This window comes from Panulirus ornatus, chromosome 11 (assembly GCF_036320965.1).
Source record: "Panulirus ornatus isolate Po-2019 chromosome 11, ASM3632096v1, whole genome shotgun sequence".
In the NCBI taxonomy this organism is placed as follows: domain Eukaryota; kingdom Metazoa; phylum Arthropoda; class Malacostraca; order Decapoda; family Palinuridae; genus Panulirus; species Panulirus ornatus.
In genome coordinates, this window is record NC_092234.1 from 13,251,862 (window position 1) to 13,274,093 (window position 22,232).

General features: G+C 46.0%; 1 protein-coding gene across 1 annotated transcript in view; it reads left to right on the forward strand.

Moving 5' to 3' along the window:
- LOC139751283 (glutamate receptor ionotropic, NMDA 2B-like) overlaps window positions 1-22,232 on the forward strand; it is a 461,671-nt gene that overhangs the window by 340,791 nt on the left and 98,648 nt on the right. Inside the window, exons 10-14 of the mRNA XM_071666604.1 lie at window positions 11,723-11,835; window positions 16,474-16,597; window positions 18,304-18,464; window positions 20,977-21,158; window positions 22,062-22,232. The exon at window positions 22,062-22,232 is cut by the window's right edge and continues 65 nt beyond it. Coding sequence (XP_071522705.1) covers window positions 11,723-11,835; window positions 16,474-16,597; window positions 18,304-18,464; window positions 20,977-21,158; window positions 22,062-22,232 — 751 coding nt within the window. The remainder of the gene's footprint in view (window positions 1-11,722; window positions 11,836-16,473; window positions 16,598-18,303; window positions 18,465-20,976; window positions 21,159-22,061) is intronic.

Genomic DNA, 22,232 nt, shown 5'->3' on the forward strand with positions numbered 1-22,232 from the left:
CGAAGGAAGATGGAAAGCCACTCGTCAGAGAAGGACCCTTGGGGAAGCGGAAGGAATCGTTGTGTTGTACGACAAGAAATGCAGAACACACAGAGGACTATATTTAAATCTGATATAATACTACCAGCACGGAGTAGATACCATGGAATTAAAAACTGATAACGTTTACCGTAAAGACTTCAAAGACAGAGAGGCACTCTACCGGGACTTACCCTAAAGAAAGATAAGATAAAAGATGATAATAAAAGCATACTAGGCAAAAGGGCATTGCTCTCAAACCCTACCCATTGCTCTCAAACCATACCCATTGAGACATCTCAAGACTAGAATAATGATGAATCAAGCTAGGGCTACTGCTCCCTCCTGCGGTTGAGCATCGTCTGCTCATGGTCTGATCAATTGATCAACATGTGATCAAACGTCCAGAATTGAGCCTCAAGTTCTGCCGCCAGTCGGAGATTTCCATAAGCAGGAAAACTATAACAGACCATTCCAACGAGGGAGACGGTTCGTTGCACCACAAGACTACGCTGAAGAGCAGTGAAGGTCTGGGATACAGTAGAACATACGATTGGAGTACTCAGAAACAGGACTTATGATCCTCACCAAGTTCAAGGAATAAGACCTGAAGCGACTTAGTGGTATTGAAACCAATATGGCTTCCTAGCTACGTCCTTCGTTGTATATCAACTGAATTATATTTCTTGTATCCTCCCTGATGGTGTGATTATTGCACGAACGTGCACCTGGGAACTTATCGTGTTTTATTTCCATGTGGACTCATAAGAATATATATATATATATATATATATATATATATATATATATATATATATATATATATATATATATATATATATATATATGAGATAAAACGCAGGAGATCTTAAGTATTTGATCATAATGGAGAGGAAGAATGAAACCCAATATGTGCCAAGCTGTTTTATGTAAGACCACAGCCTCAGGGGGAGAGCAGAGTATGAGACATTAACTCAGTATATGGCCAGTGTATATAGGCAGTGGGAGGATGAATGTAGCCTCCAAGAATGTCCACAATACTTCGGTCAGAAATTCACAAGGCAGCTTCAGTTGTCTGTATTTGCACAGATTACAGACGAGAGTAGATTATCCTTTGCACGAGACACACTGGTCAAGGACCTTCCAATACTGGACTTTTTAAAGTGAATAGGTCTCCACTGTCTCGTTTACACACACTTTAGAGATAATGATAACTGTATTAACGGGACGAAATTATTCCTCATTTATGTCCTGTAACTCTCTACCCAGTACACACACTATTGATCTCCCCTCCTCCTCTCACCTCTCTTTCTTACGAATCATACGCAGACTCGCAACAAGAATGAGGGTGGTGCATTGTGTGTGCACTGGATAGCGTTGTCAGCCCCGCCATTTTCGCGCACTCGTATAACGTCCTCAGTATTATTACCCAACCCTCCCTCACCCCTCCATACAAAGCCCCGCCGCCTCTCCCTTGTCCACCAATTGTTCCCCCCCACCTTCACCCCCAACCCCTCCCCCTCCCTATAGCCCCTCACCGTCTAGCCTCCTGATGTAGTACCTCCCCCTCCTTCTCCTCCTCCTCCTCCTTCCTTCTTTCCTCCCTCCCACCCCACATGAGTCCGTCTGCCCGCCCCCCCTCCCTCCCTCCCTTCCCCTCCTTCTCTCTGGCGACCATTAAGCAAGGATGGCCCGAGGGAACACTTGATGTAAACACTTAAAAAGCTACTTCCTTCTCTCTCTCTCTCTCTCTCTCTCTCTCTCTCTCTCTCTCTCTCTCTCTCTCTCTCTCTCTCTCTCTCTCTCTCTCTCTCTCCCCTGGCGTTGCTTAGGAACTCTTTAACTCTTTCCAGAAGCTCTATTGCTGCTCCAAGGTTGCGCTACTTCCAGGAGCAGGGTAATGAGAGGGGGAGGGGAGACCTTTTTTGCCTTGGGAAGTTCTCAGACGAGGCTGTACTGTCAGTGATGCAACCTCGCTGTAGGAGGAGGAGGAGGAGGAGGTGGCTTATTTCCGGCCGTGGACGTAACCCCGTGCCCTCCACACACACACACACACACACACACACACACACACACACACAGAATTGATGCACTCTTTTGGAAGGAGTAGGTTCTCGATAATGGTGTATTCCCATCTGACCACAGACGGTAAATCAGCGTCCTAGTTTCGTCTCTTCGATGTATATCAACTGTCTTACATTTCTCTCTTGTGTCTCCCCTGATGATGTGATTATTACACGAAAGTGCACTTGGGAACTTATCGTGTTTCATTTTCCCCGTGGACTCGTAGGAATATATATATATATATATATATATATATATATATATATATATATATATATATATATATATATATATAGCACCTACAGGCCCCAAATTTTGGGAGGACGTATGTAAAAAAAAAAATGGGGCAGTTTCCAGGAACCACCCACACAATGTTTTCTCGTGTTTGTGCCTTTGTTCGTTTGTCATAGTCACTCAAGGCCAAAGACCAGTACCCAGAGGTCTAAGATTTTAAGCTTAAGGTACTTCATAATTGGAGGCAGAGGATGAAAGCTAAAGCTCCCTTGGCTTTGAGGGCCGTTTTGAGGTCAGGAATGGGCCCCCACCCACCCACCGACCACTCCTCCAAAAGAACCTTCAAAAAAAAGATGAAAAAATAAATTTACACTTTAGTCCAGCGTTCGTCGTGTAGGAGAGGCGGGCCAGCACAGCCTCACACTATAATGGAGGCACCACACGATCAAAGGCGCGGCCCGAGATTAGCGTCTGGCCTTAGAGGGCTACAAAGGCCAACTCTCAGAGGTCCAGAGTCGCCAAAGACATTATATTTTTCCTGTGCACCGCCGGGTACCCAAGCTATTATATAGATATATAATATAATATAATATAATATATATTCCTGTGAGTCCACGGGGAAATGAAACACGAGAAGTTCCCAAGTGTACTCTCGTGTAATAATCACATCATCAGGGGAGTAACATAAGTCAGATGATATACAACGAAGAGACGTAACTAGGACGCCTTTTGGTAAACAAGTCATATATATATATATATATATATATATATATATATATATATATATATATATATATATATATATATACAGTACTTCCAGAACAACATATGTTAAAGATGATAACAGACACACAAGGCTGGAGTATAGAGTTTATTCCATACGTTTCCACACAACTACCTTCCTCAGTGGACTAGCGAGAAATAGTGTCTTCCTCAGTGGACGAGCGAAAAATACAGTGTTTCCCTCAGTGGACTAGCTAGAAATACAGTGTCTTCCTCAGTGGACTAGCGAGGACTACAGTCTACAGATCAGCGATGCGCTCAACCGTCAGCCTGTGTTCTTGCCCAAGTCTCCCGTCCGTTGATTGGTGGGCCGGGTCTCTCAGACCCGCCCCCTGTCTCTACCGCTCATGGAAGGCTACCCTCGCCGTTGCCCGTGCCTAGGTGGCGCCACCAGATGTTAGAGGCCCAAGAGAGCCGGCCGGCCAATCAGCGTACGGGAGAGAGCAGCAGGGGACATGGCAGTCCGTTTTCTTGTCCAATGAGGAAAACACTTGTGTATAAACGTATGGATTAAACTCTATTACTCCAGCCAGTTGTGGCAGACATCACCTCTACTTCAATAATATATATATATATATATATATATATGTATATATATATATATATATATATATATATATATATATATATATGTATATATATATATATATATATATATATATATATATATATATATATATATATATATATTATAAGGTTGGAATTTGACGGCAGTGGCAAAGTAGTCCCTAGTTTATTTTATACACTTCCCTCTGTGTGTGTGTGTGTGTGAGAGAGAGAGAGAGAGAGAGACAGAGAGAGCAGTCTCCTCTGCAACATTTTCACAGAGACAGTCAGCATCATTATAGTCTTTGTTTACCTTCCTTAGTGGAGTGGTATGTGTGACGGGGGGGGGGGGGGGGATTTAGTGGAGTGGTGTGGGGAGGGGGGAAGAGGTGTTTGAGAGAGACGAGAACCTCAGGAATTGAGGAAGAGACAAACAAACTAAGAGAGAGAGAGGGAGAGAGAGAGAGAGAGAGAGAGAGAGAGAGAGAGAGAGAGAAGAGTAAGGAGTGATTTGATCACTCTTTTAACATTTTGATCCAAGAACAAGACGCCAGCAGGTCATTGTTCTAGTGGGGATAGAACAAAACCAGAGACCATAATATGATGTTAGGCTGAACCCCTTGAAGAAAATGTATAGCAGTGCTGTTGTAGGACGACAAGACTTGTGGATGAATGAAATGCATTACGAGATAGTGAATGAGGAGAAGTTACAGAAATGGAATATGGTCTACGACTGCAGGAAAAGTTAGCGAGATGGGAGACCCCTGTTAGTGTATAGCTCCCTCACCCCACAACGTACAGGTATGTGATTACAAGGGAGTAATTCCAAGTACAACATTTAACTTGGTTTTCGTTGATCATTCTCGTAACTTGGTCGAAAACGCGACGCTACAAGTCAAACCGAGATGCCTCGCCACGTTTTCTACAACGGTCTTCCTTCCTACAGTCGACCAGCACAAGCCATGGTGTAGACCAGGTGCTGAAGACTCAATCCTGGTCGATGTCTCATGGTATAGACCAGGGGCTGAAGACTCTATCCTGGTCGATGTCTCATGGTATAGACCAGTAAGGCTCTTCAGAGAATAATATAAGTAATAAGAGCAGCATTCGAGGTGGTAATAGTGGTAGGGGTAGTAGTACACTTATAAATAGCAGCAGGTGTAATAGTAGTAGTAGTTTTTAGTAGTAATAGTCGTACTTATAGCATGTATAGTAGTGATATTAGTATTACTTATAATCGTTGGAGTAGCAGTATCTTGTTTGTGGTGCTGTTGGCTGTAATGAATATAATAATGGCATTTTACTGTTATAAATATTGGTGAAAATAGCACTTGAAGTAATCATAGTAATATAATTCCTAGTAATCATGGTAATATAATTCCTAGTTGTGGTAATCTTAGCAGTGATAAGCCGAAGTAATTACATGGAATGGCGGGTAACGGAAGACCATCTGGTCCGAAATGAGGATGTTTTTTGATGGTCTAAAAGTAGTGGCTGTGTCAGTGTACCGAAGCAAGGAGGCAATTTTCCCTCACACACCTCTCCCTCTGGCTCAACTGCCGGCAGGAAGATTGTGGGTGATTAATTCATATCTCATTGGTGATAAGTGGCAACTGTATTGGTGGGCGGAGCAATGGTAAAGTACGTCGTTGCCAGACGGATGACTGAAACTCGACGTTATTGTCAAATGACAAACATTAGTTATAGATAAACACAAATGGCTCCTCTGTGAATAGATAAGACTCATGATGAACCTGCTCGTGGCACGTCTTTTTGATTAGATATTCATAAAGAGAAAATATAAATTCGTCATCTGTGCGAAGCTTTTCCCCAACACTCCAAACATTAAAAATGAGACCTCGCGAATCTTTTTTTTTTATTTATTTAAAATGTAAATCGTTGGATATGTATTCTTCCTTTGCAAAGTTTATATTTTACTTGACATAAATGAATATATAATTCTTTAAGGTCATTGAACTTGTAAAGTCATACATTTTTATAAAAATACGAAGGAGGCAGAACAAAACTCCACCCAACAATGCAAATTGAAGAAAACAAAAAATTGCAAATTTATTTTTTTAATGCAAATGTAAATTTTTATGAAATTTTTTCCCACATTGTTTTTCTTTCTCGCTCAACCAAAAAAAGTGACGTTGAAGTGTTATCTGTGTGAGAGAGAGAGAGAGAGAGAGAGAGAGAGAGAGAGAGAGAGAGAGAGAGAGAGAGAGAGAGAGAGAGAGAGAGGATCTAGATTCGTCACAAATTGATAAATTTTTTGGGGGGGTTTCGAAAGAGAAACCTAACGGCCGTGACTGTTGGGTTTCGAGAGGTGGAAGAAGAGAACTAAAAAGGAAAAAAAAAAAAAGAATCATTAAAATCGACATTCCAGTGTGGGATCCAGACTTTGGTTGTGACGTCACACATGTAAATAAACACTGCTGGAATTTGATGATGATGACGTCTGGAAATGATTCCCCCCCCCCCCATGTCCTCCCTCCCACCCGTCCCCCATTCCCCCCCCCCATGTCCTCCCGTACCCCCAACCCTTTTTGTCTGTCTGACGGGCACTATATATATATATATATATATATATATATATATATATATATATATATATATATATACATATTTCATACTATTCGCCATTTCCTGCATTAGCGAGGTAGCGTTAAGAACAGAAGACTGGGCCTTTGAGGGAATATCCTCACCTGGCCCCCTTCTCTGTTCCTTCTTTAGGAGAAATAAAAAAAAAAAAATGAGAGGGGAGGATTTCCAGCCCCCCGCTCCCTTCCCTTTTAGTCGCCTTCGACGACACGCAGGGAATACGTGGGAAGTATTCTTTCTCCCCTATCCCCATATATATATATATATATATATATATATATATATATATATATATATATATATATATATATATATATATATATATATATATATATATATAATCCACTGTCTGTTGACAATAAACGGGAGATCTGTCCATACAAGTTTCAGACAGGTGTTAACCGTTCTTTATTATTTATTATTATTTATTTTGTTTTATCCTTTCAGTGAATATTTTTTTCCCACCTGTTATAAACGTCCCCCCCCCCCACTTTTTTTTTTTATATATTTTTTCCCTAAGAAACAATGTTCACCTTGCTACGTTTTTCTCGTTGAACGTTAACTACTTCGAGAACGTTTTCTTCCATTCTCTCCCGTTATAGAAAGTTTTCCACATGAATCGTTCCTCCCCCCTCCCCCCCACGTTGCTGAACGTTTCCTCCATCTACGACGTTTTATCTTTGTTTCATACGTTTCTCTTTTTTTTTTCTATGTTTCGTCCCTCGCCTTTTAGCTTGCTCTTTCCCATTCTATAAGTTCCTCCCCTTCCCCACCATCACAGAAGCTTTCCATATACCCCTTTTTGAACCATATTCCCCTCCATAACCCACCAATTAGAACGTGTTCCTTCCCCCACCCCTCCCTCCTATATTAGAACGTTTGGAGAAGGTGTTGTGTATGTGGGAAAGGGGATAAAAGGGGGAGGGGGCAGGATCTCTCCCCCCCTCCTAGAGGAGCACTACCCGCCGTAGGATAGGAAGAGAGAGGTTTCTCATCATTGGCCACAGTTCCTGGCCGTAGTCTTTGTGGCCATGATCCTTGGCCCACCGTCTTTGACAGGATAGTCCTTGGCCTTAGTCGTCAACTGGGGTCCTTGGCCCACCACCTTTGACAGGATGGTCCTTGGCCTTAGTCGCCAGCTGGGGTCCTTGGCCATACCGTCTTTGACAGGGTAGTCCTTGGCCGTAGTCGCCAGCTGGGATCACTTGGCCCTACCATCCTTGGCCATGGTCGTCGAGGGCGGGACACCTTGTGGCCACCCTGCCACCTCTGGGGACGGATCAATGTTTGCCTTACACCGCCCCAAAGTTCTGCCGCCCCTCAACCACGGGGCGGGGCGGGGCGGGGCGGGTCTTGAGCACGACAGCTTAGCCTTGGAGCAAGACGCCACGCCCCCTGAGCACGACCTTACGGCATTTGGACGACAGTACGAACCTTGAGCACGGCGGTACGACCCTTGAACACGACCTTACGGCCTCGGACGACAGTACGAGCCTTGAGCACGGCGGTACGACCCTTGAACACGACCTTACGGCCTTGGACGACAATACGAGCCTTAAGCACGACGGTACGACCCTTGAACACGACCTTACGGCCTTGGACGACAATACGAGCCTAGAGCACGGCGGTAAGACCCTTGAACACGACCTTACGGCCTTGGACGACAGTACGAACCTTAAGCACGGCGGTACGACCCTTGAACACGACCTTACGGCCTTAGACGACAGTACGAGCCTTTGAGCACGGCGGTACGACCCTTGAACACGACCTTACGGCCTTGCATACGACTGTCCGACCCTTGAACACCAAGATACGACCCATGAGAAGGACGGCACAAGCCTTGGACGCCATGATGGTGTGTCACTGACGTGGAAAGACTCTGTGGTCTCATGGTTTCGGGCCCTCCAAGTATTGTGCCCCTCTTATCTTGGTCCTCCCCCCCCCCCCTTGTCTTATAACCCTCTCATCTAGGGACTCCCTTTGCCCTAGGACCTAGTCTTGGCGCCCCTTTGTCTTGGTACCTCCCTTGGGCTCCACTGGTCTTGGAACTTCCTTTTGCCCCACTGATCTTGGGGCCCCTTTGTCTTGGAACTTCCTTTTGCCCCACTGATCTTGGGGGGCCCCTTTGTCTTGGAACTTCCTTTTGCCCCACTGATCTTGGGGCCCCTTTGTCTTGGAACTTCCTTGGGCCCCACTGGTCTTGGGGGCCCCTTTGTCTTGGAACTTCATCTGTTTTGGGAACCCCTTTTATCTCTGGTACCCCCCCCAAGTATGTGCCCCCGGCCAACTGCTGGTCTTGTATCTTGTGCTTGTCCAGCCATGGTCACATTAAAACCCTAAACTATACTAAATATTTTTAGAATTGTTTCCCCATTTCCCTTATCGCTTAATTCCTCGTGTGTCATTTATCTCTTTTCCTTTTCCACCCTTCTTATCTCTTATCTCCCCCTGACTCCCTCCGTAATCACCCGGCTCCCCTGTCGTAGTAGGGTGACTGGTGCACGGTGAGAATACCATAAATATACACACCATCAGAAGCAGTGAGTGAGGCGATGAAGCTGTTATGAGAGAGATAGATGGAAGGAAAAAAAATATGAGGGAAGCAGACGGGTAGATAGATGGAGGACGGTGAGAGAGTAGAAAAATATGAGGGAAGCAGACGGGTAGATAGATGGAGGACGGTGAGAGAGTAGAAAAATATGAGGGAAGCAGACGGGTAGATAGATGGAGGACGGTGAGAGAGTGGAAAAATATGAGGGAAGCAGACGGGTAGATAGATGGAGGACGGTCAGAGAGTGGGAAAAAAAAAGACTGATTCAGATGTTTATATATAGATGTTCTCAGTCCTCCTCCTGTATTATTACTTCCAAGTTGTATATGAATTCAATAGGCTGGAGTGGTGTATCAAAAGCCTGTAAGGTCTAGTTCGTCCTTGTGTCGCGTTCCGTTTAACTAAAGGAACGTTGTTGACAAGCGGGGGCGTTCCGTTTAACTAAAGGAACGTTGTTAACAAGCTGGGGAGGGGGATTAGGCGTTCGGTTTAACTAAAGGAACGGTGTTGACAAGCGTGGAGTGAGGGGGGGGGGGGGGGGGGGGGGAGCGTTCGTTTAACTAAAGGAACGTTGTTGACAAGCGGGGGCAAGGCAGCAGCTGCACTGTTCCTCACTACAACCTCGTATTTCAGGAGCAAGTAAGGCGGGGATGGGGGGGCACTATTTACCTAAGGTATTATGCTATAAGACTTGATGAACTTGGAGCACTTGTCAACACACTTGAGCCGAGGTAAAGGCACTTGGCCTGCTACGTACTCGGGGCAATTGTGACCCCCTTCTTCAGCTCAAGGAATAATGGGTCTAATTCCAGAACTCGGACGGGCTATTATATCTTAGGCTAAAAGACTGTCGTACACACAGACTGGGAGCCAGTGTCAACACTTCTCAAAAGCTAAAAGAACGACTTTATAACAAAGACGACTTAAGAAGCAAACGCCGCACTGTTAAATGAGAGGATCTCTCTCTCTCTCTCTCTCTCTCTCTCTCTCTCTCTCTCTCTCTCTCTCTCTCTCTCTCTCTCTCTCTCTAGGTTAAGAGCTGGGACGTATTGTTGTGCACTGATTAAGTAAAAGAATGATTCTGCTCATGTCCATAATTTTGTGACTTACTTACCTAAAGGAACGATGCATCTCTCTCTCTCTCTCTCTCTCTCTCTCTCTCTCTCTCTCTCTCTCTCTCTCTCTCTATCATTCGTATAACATTCCCGTTCTTAATATCTCCGTCATATAAATGTGATGAAAGCACTTTCACCCTCTATAAACATTTCAGAAATAACTACAGCAGTGAACATAACAGTCTCCAAATTCAGATAGGAATATATTATTGTGTCTTTCAAGAGAAACTTAATTTACTTTGGGAAGCCCGTCGACTTGGGGCGCTAGGATCCCTGATGCCTGTGAATATTTGTGAGGGAGGCTTGTGATTGTGGGATCCCTGATGCCTGTGAATATTTGTGAGGGAGGCTTGTGATTGTGGGATCCCTGATGCCTGTGAATGTTTGTGAGGGAGGCTTGTGATTGTGGGATCCCTGATGCCTGTGAATATTTGTGAGGGAGGCTTGTGATTGTTGGATCCCTGATGCCTGTGAATATTTGTGAGGGAGGCTTGTGATTCCCAGGGACCCGGGACCACCTGAGGGCCAAGGTTTGTTGCCTGATGGCTGGGTCGAGAGAGAGAGAGAGAGAGAGAGAGAGAGAGAGAGAGAAGAGGGCATGGGGGGAGGATAGACAGGTGAGGATGTCTTGAAGGGTGAGAGAGAGAGAATTTTTTCAGTGGGACGGTGGCGTTAGAAAGAGAGAGAGATTATGGATCGTATCCCCCCAGACACAAGGGTCAAAATTGCTATTCCTAATAAGCAATGAACGCAGAATTGGTCTGTGGGAGATTAGGGCTTTAATGCCAATCTAGGACCAAAATAACGTGGGACTGTAACACGAGTAAAGCGGGATTAGGGCCCCATGTAACGTGATTGGGACCTATGTAGCATGGGATTAGGGCCATTGTGGGGATTAGGACCCCAAGTAGCATGATATTAGGGTCTTTGTCAATCAGGATTAGGACACAGGTAACACGAGGTGAAGACAAGGATATCATGGGAATTAACAATGTGATTAGAACCCAATTGAGACAGGGATTGGTGTCTAAATACCTTGGGAATTAGGGACCAAGTGACGCAAGGATTAGGATCCAAGCAATTCTGGGATTAGGGCCCTTCGTAATCCGAGGATTAGGGTTTTTATTAACTTGCTACTGATTGGGGACCTTCGTAACGAGGATTAGGGCTCTTAAGAGCTTACTGATTGGGGCCCTTCGTAACACGGGATTAGGGTTTTTAACTTACTGATTAGGGCACAAGTAACTTGGAGAGTAGGACCTTAATAACATATATGTATTTATTTCCAGTTTAGCCACCTGCTGGGACGCCACCTGTGTGTGCCCTACAGGTGGCTCGTCCAGTGTACCATCCCCAGGGGAGGGGGGGGTTCACTGGTTCCCCCCCCCCTTCCCCTTAATATAAGAGGCGAGCCACCTGTGCTGTTCTCAGGTGGTTTCCTTTCTTTGACCACAAGCCATCTAGTTCCCTCTGTGGCCCCCCTTGTCCTAACACCATCTGTATGACAGGCAGATGGTTCCCTCCTCGATGGTGTCTCTCTAGACCCCCAGCCAGCTGGCTATATGCCATTTGTTCGGTCGCCAGCTGGCTCCCCCCGGGAGAGAGGGAGGGGGGGTCGATCTCCCAAAACCTTCAATCTAGCCATCTGGCTCCCTTGTGATCTCCACCAGCTCTCATAGCACCATCTTTACGTTCAGCAGATGGCTCCCTCTAGCTAATCCATCCCTTAAGAGATCCACAGTCTAGCCATCTGGCTCCTCCTGTGGCCTGCGCCAGCTGTCGTAACACCATCTGTACCCTCCGGCAGGTGGCTCCTCCACGTGACCACAAGTTTTCACTGTTACGGACGTACTGGCTGGTGTGGGCGGTGCTCTTCCAGGCAGCAGTGCACGTGGACTGTCCCAAGGGCTTCACTGCCAGGTAGGTGGACACACCACACCCTCCTTCCCCTCCACTTACTGCTACTGCTACTACTACTACTACTACTACTACTACTACTACTACTACTACTACTACTACTACTACTGCTGCTGCTGCTACTACTACTACTACTACTACTACTACTACTACTACTACTGCTACTACTACTACTACTACTACTACTACTACTATTACTACTACTACTTTTACTACAACTACTACTACTACTGCTGCTGCTGCTGCTGCTGCTGCTGCTGCTACTACTACTACTACTACTACTACTACTACTACTACTACTACTACTACTACTACTACTACTTTTACTACTACTTTTACTACTACTATTACTACTACTACTACTACTACTACTACTACTACTACTACTATTACTACTACTACTACTACTACTACTACTATTACTACTGCTATTACTACTACTATTACTACTACTACTACTACTACTACTACTACTACTACTGTTGCTACTACTACAATTACTACGACTCTACTACTGCTACTACTACTAATGATAATAATAGTAATAGTGATAATGATAACAATGATAATATCCATTTTTTTATTTTATTATTATTATTAGTAGTAGTAGTTGTAATAGAAGTAGTACCAGTAGTAGTAGTAATAATAATACTGATAGTTTTAGTAGTAGTGGTAGCAGTAGTAGTAGTAGTGTAGTAGTAGTAGTAGTGGTAGTACTAGTAGTAGCAGTAGTAGTAGTAATAGTAGTTGTAGTAGTAGTAGTAGTAGTAGTATTCCTGGGGTTAGGAGACGGGAAAACAATTAGTCCTCATTGTCTTAGCAGGGTTCCCAGGTAGTGTGGGGTAAGCCAACCCTGGAAATTCTATCCAGACGAGAGAACAGACGAAGGAGCCAAACATTTTTTTTTCCCCCTGTCATTTATTCTTGACGCTACCTCGTTCATGCGGGAAATGGCAAACACGCATTTAAAAGACTAAGAGCGAGAGAAATTATCATAGTCATGTATTCATAGCGCTACTCCGTTCATGCGGGAAATGGCACACACGCATTAAAAGGCGAGTGCGAGAATGGTCATTGCCCTCCTAATTCTGACACAGTTAAGTGCACTTAAGTGTTGTTTGTAAGTACTTTCGAGACGTTTTGTGCCGTTAGTAAGAGACTCGTTCAAAAATTTGTAATATATTCACGCCTCTCAAGTTTTAAGATCTGGGAATGTTTCATAAATCAGTTAGATTTAATTCTAGAGTAGTTACCCCATTTGTTTTATGTCGACCAAAAGAATGGATTTGTTTGTTTGTGTGTGTGTGTGTGTGTGACTCCAGCCAATCACGGTTCACGGTTTATTTTAAGCCCCACATTATTCGTTGTCACGACGAATCATGATTCAGCAAGAATAGCAGACCTTTTTTCATATTCATGTTAGCTCCTCCCATTTTGTGGGTGTAACCAATAAGTGTTTATCAGGCTGTATTAGCTCCGCCCTCTTTGTATAGGTATAACCAATCAGAGTTTCACACGATGTATTAGCTCCGCCCTTTTTGTATAGGTATAACCAATCATTGTTTCACACGATGTATTAGCTCCGCCTTCTCTGTAGCTGCAGCCAATAAAAGTTCCACAGGCTATGATAGCCCCTCCCTCTTTTGTACCTGTTACAAATCACATGTCTTTAAGGAGATTAACCTCTGAAACAGGACGGAAGGAGCATTAATTACGATGGTGTGACGTCGAGGACATTAATCTAACCCTTAGATTAAGGTCTGGGTAAGAGCCATGCCATCATACCCAAGGGTCGTATCGTATCGTCAAGGGTCATAATTTTGCGATCGGATCACCTCGTTTCGTGCTGAACTCCACCGAATATCGCTCTTAGTTCAATCGTTGAACTGTCCTCTCTGTTTCCCCATTCAGGGTGATTACAGTTTCGCGTTGTTGTTAGCACGACAGCCAATTAAAAGTTCAGATCATCAACCCTGCTTTTTTTTTTTTTATGATTCATTGGCTGATCGCGATGCTCGAACTCCACCTTCTTCGTCCCTTCAACCAATTAAAAGACTCGGGGCTTCTTGCTTTAGCTCCTCCTTCCCTACTCATCCATCCAATCAGAGCTCGGGCTGATAGCCTTAGCTCCACCTTCCTCGTCCACTCGTCTCAGATTTCACGCTTCCATCGCCACACATGACCACACGTCGGTTGCCAAAGTCTTCCTGATAACCATTTAGTATCCAAACTATTTCTTTATATTTCTAACTTGTTCACTAATGAATGGTTCTTCATTCACATGTAGATCTTCACTTTGACAAGATGTGAATTCCTTTCTCTTTTTGGGCCATCTGATCGAGCACATGTTCACACACTTACCTTCGTCTTAACGAGACGAAATCATTCGAAAGCTTGTAAGAAAAATTGTAATCACCAGAGGAACTCCGCCCCTTTCCATTGCCCCCATCATCCAATCACAACCCAGTGCTTGGAGGCGTGTTTTACTCATGGTCTTGATTGGCTGTCAGCCTTAAACTTAACAATTAGCCTTAGAACTTGAAAAAAGCCCTGTTAAGCCAATTGCGACGCAGTGTCATTATGTGGTTACGACGGTACGACCCTTGAGCGCAACTTTACGACACTTAGGTTACGTGGTACTCAAAGGTCGTACCGCCTCGCTCAAAGGGTCGTACTGTGGTATTTTAAGTCTTAATGTGTATATAACATGATTGTGTATAGCCACTACTAATCACATATGTGAATCACTTTTAATACGTAGGATTATTGCATTTCACATAATACACACATGTGCAGTCACGAGTATGCTAACGTATCACATAAGTGTGTAGCATGAAAGAGTCACATGTGCACATGGAGTGCGAGTCACATATATGTGTGTCACATAAGTGTATGTGGGGCATTTAGAATATTGACTCCATCATATGTGTGTTTTGTATGAGCAGGTCTTGAATACAGCCATCTGAGCACTCATGACCACTAAACTACCTCACACTGAGCACTAAACTGCCTCACACTGAGCACTAAACAGCTTCACTCTGAGACACTAAACTGCCTCACACTGAGCACTAAACAGCTTCACTCTGAGACACTAAACTGCCTCACACAGAGCACTAAACAGCTTCACTCTGAGACACTAAACTGCCTCACACTGAACACTACACAGCTTCACTCTGAGACACTAAACTGCCTCACACTGAGCACTAAACAGCTTCACTCTGAGACACTAAACTGCCTCACACTGAGCACTAAACAGCTTCACTCTGAGACACTAAACTGCCTCACACAGAGCACTAAACAGCTTCACTCTGAGACACTAAACTGCCTCACACTGAACACTACACAGCTTCACTCTGAGACACTAAACTGCCTCACACTGAGCACTAAACAGCTTCACTCTGAGACACTAAACTGCCTCACACTGAGCACTAAACAGCTTCACTCTGAGACACTAAACTGCCTCCCTCTGAGACACTAAACTGCCTCACACTGAGCACTAAACAGCTTCACTGTGAGACACGAAACTGCCTCACACTGACCACTAAACTGCCTCACACTGAGACACTAAATTGCCTCACACTGAGCACTAAACTGCCTCACACTGAGACACTAAACTGCCTCACACTGAGCACTAAACAGCTTCACTCTGAGACACTAAACTGCCACACACTGAGACACTAAACTGCCTCACACTGAGCACTAAACAGCTTCACTCTGAGACACGAAACTGCCTCACACTGACCACTAAACTGCCTCACACTGAGACACTAAATTGCCTCACAGTGATCACTAAACTGCCTCACTGAGACACTAAACTGCCTCCCCCTGAAACACTAAACTGCCTCACACTGAGCACTAAACTGCCTCACACTGAGACACTAAATTGCCTCACACTGAGCACTAAACAGCTTCACTCTGAGACACTAAACTGCCTCACACTGAGACACTGAACTGCCTCACACTGAGCACTAAACAGCTTCACTCTGAGACACTAAACTGCCTCACACTGAGCACTAAACAGCTTCACTCTGAGACACTAAACTGCCTCACACTGAGACACTAAACTGCCTCACACTGAGGCACTAAACTGCCTCACACTGAGACACTAAACTGCCTCACACTGAGACACTAAACTGCCTCACACTGAGCACTAAACTGCCTCACACTGAGACACTAAACTGCCTCACACTGAGCACTAAACAGCTTCACTCTGAGACACTAAACTGCCTCACACTGAGACACTGAACTGCCTCACACTGAGCACTAAACAGCTTCACTCTGAGACTCTAAACTGCCTCACACTGAGACACTAAACTGCCTCACACTGAGCACTAAACAGCTTCACTCTGAGACACTAAACTGCCTCACACTGAGACACTAAACTGCCTCACACTGAGCACTAAACAGCTTCACTCTGAGACACGAAACTGCCTCACACTAACCACTAAACTGCCTCACACTGAGCACTAAACAGATTCACTCTGAGACACTAAATTGCCTCACACTAAGCACTAAACTGCCTCACACCGAGCACTAAACTGCCTCACACTAAGCACTAAACTGCCTCACACTGAGCACTAAACTGCCTCACCCTGAATACTAAACTGCCTCGTCTTCTCCCTGCCTCCCTCCCTGCCTCAGGTTCATGGCCAACATCTGGGCCATGTTCGCCGTGGTGTTCCTGGCCATCTACACGGCCAACCTGGCCGCCTTCATGATCACGAGGGAGGAGTACCACGACCTCTCCGGCATCGAGGACCACAGGGTAAGTATCCCCTGGGAGGGGTTTCCATGAAGTCCACCCAGACTTTTCTGTGGTTCTTCAAGGTCATGTCTTTCCCCCGGAGGGCTCCCCTTTCCCCCCCCCCCCGGTCTTCAGGGTCAGGTCTTTTCCCCCAAGGGTTTCCCCTGGGGCTTCAAGGTCAGGTCTTTTCCTCAAGGGTTTCCCCTGGGGCTTCAAAGTCAGTACTTTTCCCTCAAGGGTTTCCCCTGGGGCTTCAAGGTCAGGTCTTTTCCTCAAGGGTTTCCCCTGGGTCTTCAAGGTCAGTACTTTTCCCTCAAAGGTTTCCCCTGGGTCTTCAAGGTCAGTACTTTTCCCTCAAGGGTTTCCCCTGGGTCTTCAAGGTCAGGTCTTTTCCTCAAGGGTTTCCCCTGGGGCTTCAAGGTCAGGTCTTTTCCCCAAGGGTTTCCCCTGGGGCTTCAAGGTCAGGTCTTTTCCTCAAGGGTTTCCCCTGGGGCTTCAAGGTCAGGTCTTTTCCCCAAGGGTTTCCCCTGGGGCTTCAGGGTCAGGTCTTTTCCCCAAGGGTATCCCCTGGGGCTTCAGGGTCAAGTCTTTTCCCCCCAGAGTTTCCCTTGGGGCTTCAGGGTCAGGTCTTCTCCCCAAGGGTATCCCCTGGGGCTTCAGGGTCAAGTCTTTTCCCCCCAGAGTTTCCCTTGGGGCTTCAGGGTCAGTGCTTTCCCCCCCCCAGAGTTTCCCCTGGGGCTTCAGGGTCAATACTCCCCCCCCCCCCCAGTTTCCCCTGAGGCTTCAGGGTCAGTTCTTACTCCCTAGGGTTTCCCCTGGGGGGCTTCAGGGTGCTGACATGGGATGAACACTGGAGTCACTCTTGGATCTAGGTGGGGATCAAGGCAGGTGTTTCAGGATAGATTTATAGCTCTGTGGGATTATATGGGGGACAACCCGGAGACCTCTGGGGATTCTCAGGGGGGTCCGTGGGAGATGTTAAGGTGGTCTGTAGGATCGTGAGTGATCTCGGAGGCTTTGCAAAGTGGGTCTGCCACGATCCTATACGTCTGTCTGTCTGTCTGTCTGTCAGACGCCCCTCAGTTCTACACCGAACCTCTGGAGACTAAGGGGTTTGATGACGCCATGGCTAAGGGGGTTCCCTGAGACGTTTCCCCTCGCCTCGCCAGGATCGACCAAAGGGGCTTTGATAAATAGATTATTGGTTGCTGGGGAATCTTAGGCCTGTCGTTGGACCAGGGTCATATAAGAGGCCATCAGGGTGGAGTTATATAGGCACTAGTCGAACTGGAAACGCCTTCTTCAGGTGTTCCAGGATCATAAACACGGTTGGGCGTCTTCTTGAGGCTTCCCAGTCGTAGTAGTAATGTTTTACCTTCTCTTTCCACGGAAGTATTGCCTATCACCTCCAGTCGTCGTATATCTCTCATATCAAAACATTTAGTTTAAGCCTTTTTTTTCCTCGACTTCCACCAACAGCTGCAAGAACCCATTCTTCAAGAAGGTTTAACCCATTTTCTTTTCTTCGCCTTTCCACCAACAGCTGCAAGAACCCCTTCTTCAAAAGGTTTAACCCATTTTCTTTTCCACTCCAACCAACAGCTGCAAGAACCCCTTCTTCAAGAAGGTTTAACCCATTTTCTTTTCTTCGCCTTTCCAACCAACAGCTGCAAGAAACCATTCTTCAAGAAGGTTTAACCCATTTTCTTTTCCTCTCCAACCAACAGCTGCAGAACCCCTTCTTCAAGAAGCCGCCCTTCAAGTTTGGCTTCGTGCCCTTCACCAACACGGAGACCATCCTCTCCAAGCACCAGATGGAGATGTTCCAGTACATGAAGCAGTACAACAAGACCAACATTGCCGACGGCATCAGGGCCATCAAGAAAGGGTGAGGGTGGCCACTTCTCTGACGCAGCCACGTTTTCTAAAATGATGATGTTCTCGTTTTATATATATATATACTTTCAGGATTTGTGATTATAGTCGAAGTTTTTTTTTGGTATTGGGAGTTTTTTGTTTGTGTTCACGTTTTCTTTACATTCAGGGTTTTCTGTTTCTGTTCACGTTTTCTTTATATTTCAGTTTTGTTGATATTCACGTTTTCATTTGGTTCAGGGATTCTGTTTACATTCACGTTTTCGATACAGTCAGGGTTTCAGCTTTTGTTAGTTCTTTCTCTATATTCGAGGTTACTGGTTATCTTCGCGGTCTCTCTCCGTACAAGTTTTTTTTTCTTTTTATTCACGTTTTCTTAACCGATTTTCTGTTTATCACATTTTCCTTAGATTCCGGGTTTCTGTTTATACTCGTAGTTTCAATGATGATGATGTTATGATAGGTGGCTTAAGATGGATTTCTCACCTTAAGAACAATAAAATTAGACCATCAGGAACATGTAACTAAGAATCTAATGAACTATGTAGAGTGAGAAGACGAATTAGACAAGTCTCTGGTCATCATTCACCATTTTCTTTGAAATTCCGTCATGTTGACTATATTGTAATACTTCTCCTTCAATATCCCTCCTAAAACCTCGAGGTATTACTTATGATATTCCCATGGCTTCACTTAATGTATCTTCGTGTAAAGTGGGGGAGAATTTAGAAGCACTTATGTAAGTGTGTGGAAGTCCATGCTTCACTTAAGTACGCTGGTTATGAGCTAAGGACGCGTTTGTGGCCGATGTATGCAGGATTGTCGACCGTAATCCCATTCCAGGAAATTAGAAATTGAAATCACAGATGACGTAAAGATAGACAGAAGCTTAGGAGGGGAGAGCTTCGCCCAGGGCAGAGTGTGGGATGAGGCAGGGGGTTACAGAGGGGTAATGGTACAGCAGAGGGATACAGAGGGGTAATGGTACAGCAGAGGGTTACAGAGGGTAATGGTACTGCAGAGGGTTACAGAAGGGTAATGGTACAGTAGAGGGATACAGAGGGGTAATGGTACAGCAGAGGGTTACAGAGGGTAATGGTACTGCAGAGGGTTAAAGAGGGGTAATGGTACAGCAGATGGTTACAGAGGATAATGGTACAGCAGATGGTTACAGAGGGGTAATGGTACAGCAGATGGTTACAGAGGGGTAATGGTACAGCAGAGGGTTACAGAGGGGTAATGGTACAGCAGAGGGTTACAGAGGGGTAATGGTACAGCAGAGGGTTACAGAGGGGTAATGGTACAGCAGTTGGTTACAGAGGATAATGGTACAGCAGAGGGTTACAGATGGGTAATGGTACAGCAGAGGGTTACAGAGGGGTAATGGTACAGCAGAGGGTTACAGAGGGGTAATGGTACAGCAGAGGGTTACAGAGGGGTAATGGTACAGCAGAGGGTTACAGAGGGGTAATGGTACAGCAGATGGTTACAGAGGATAATGGTACAGCAGATGGTTACAGAGGGGTAATGGTACAGCAGAGGGTTACAGAGGGGTAATGGTACAGCAGAGGGTTACAGAGGGGTAATGGTACAGCAGAGGGTTACAGAGGATAATGGTACAGCAGTTGGTTACAGAGGGGTAATGGTACAGCAGAGGGTTACAGAGGATAATGGTACAGCAGATGGTTACAGAGGGGTAATGCTACAGCAGATGGTTGTTATAGAGGGTGATGGTAAAATAGATGGTTACAGAGGATAATGGTACAGCAGTTGGTTACAGAGGGGTAATGGTACAGCAGAGGGTTACAGAGGATAATGGTACAGCAGTTGGTTACAGAGGGGTAATGCTACAGCAGATGGTTGTTATAGAGGGTGATGGTAAAATAGATGGTTACAGAGGATAATGGTACAGCAGTTGGTTACAGAGGGGTAATGGTACAGCAGAGGGTTACAGAGGATAATGGTACAGCAGATGGTTACAGAGGGGTAATGCTACAGCAGATGGTTGTTATAGAGGGTGATGGTAAAATAGATGGTTACAGAGGATAATGGTAGAGCAGATGGTTACAGAGGGGTAATGGTACAGCAGAGGGTTACAGAGGGTAATGGTACAGCAGAGGGTTACAGAGGGGTAATGGTACAGTGGTGTGGGGGAGACTGCCGAACGCCAGGTATTTTTGGTATCGCGTTTAATGTGCCAGCAGAGCCCCACACCCCCACCCCACCCACTCTCTCTCTCTCTCTCTCTCTCTCTCTCTCTCTCTCTCTCTCTCTCTCTCTCTCTCTCTCTCTCTCTCTCTCTCTCCCCTACTAGGGACGGAGGACGACCTCCCCATCTTCTTCTTCCCCCCCTCCAACCACCATCACCTCTTTCCCCTCTATTGACAGGGTTGTGTTCTTCCCCTCTTCTCCTCCCCTCACCACCCTCCTCCTCCTCCTCCTCTTCCTCCCCAGGGTATACTCCCCATATCTCCCACCCCACCGAGACTAACGCAGTATCTCCCCGCGCCTCCATCCCCCCACAGGGAGCAGGACGCCTTCATCTACGACGCCACCGTCCTGGACTACCTGGTAGGGCAGGACGACGAATGTACACTGCTGACGGTGGGTTCCTGGTACCACATGACTGGCTACGGCATCGCCTTCCCCAGGGGCTCCAAGCACACGGCGCAGTTCAACGAGAAGCTCATGTCTTACAAGGACAACGGTGAGTGAAACCAGGGGACTCGGCTTACTCCCCCGTCGCTGCTCGCGCCGTTGCCAACCTCAGGTTGCTGTGGATGATCCGTCTGTCCAGTGCAGTTTCTGTAGGTTGGGTTTGTAAAACGACCCAGAGCCTTTCCCCTGAGAAATTTATTATCTATCTATCTATCCATCTATTTGTCTATTTGTCTATCGATCTATTGATCTCCATATACTGTCCTCCAGCTGACAGTCTCGTCGCAAACCATCAGACCTCCTGTTCTGTCTCCTTCCCATGTACTGTCCTCCAGCAGATAACTTCCTCATAGACCATCAGGTCTTCTGTTATCTGTCCTTCCCATGTGCTGTCCTCCAGCAGACAACCTTGTCATAAACCATCAGGTCTTCTCCTCCAGCAGATAATCTTTTCATAGACCATCAGGTCTTCTGTTATCTCTCCCTCCCACACACTGTCCTCCACCAGATAACCTTGTCATAGACCATCAGGTCTTGTGTCATCTGTCCTTCCCATGTACTGTCCTCCACCAGACAACCTCGTCATAGACCATCAGGTCTCATGTTATGTCCTCCCCATGTACTGTCCTCCACCAGACAACCTTGTCATAGACCATCAGGTCTCATGTTATCTGTCCTCCCCATGTACTATCCTCCAGCAGATGACCTCGTCATAGACCATCAGGTGTCACACTGGTGGACCTGGATACCAACCATACGACTAGATTCACCTGATCGTTCTACGTTTTCCAGGTCCCTCAGTCGTGTACCAGAACGCCGTTTTCTCTCCATGGCAACCCCCCCCCCTCCCTAAGGGGGCCCCCGCTTTGCCCCCACCTCCCGGAACCTGACGTCACATCTAACGTGTTTTTATTATTTTTCTTCCCCCTCCTCCACCCCCGTTTCCCACCAGGCGACATGGAGCGCATCCAGCGCTTCTGGCTGACGGGCGCCTGCAAGCCCAAGAAGCAGAACAAGCGAGCCTCGGAGCCGCTGGCGCTGGAGCAGTTCCTCTCCGCTTACCTCCTGCTGTTCTCCGGGGTCCTGCTGGCGCTCATACTGCTTCTGCTGGAGCACGTCTACT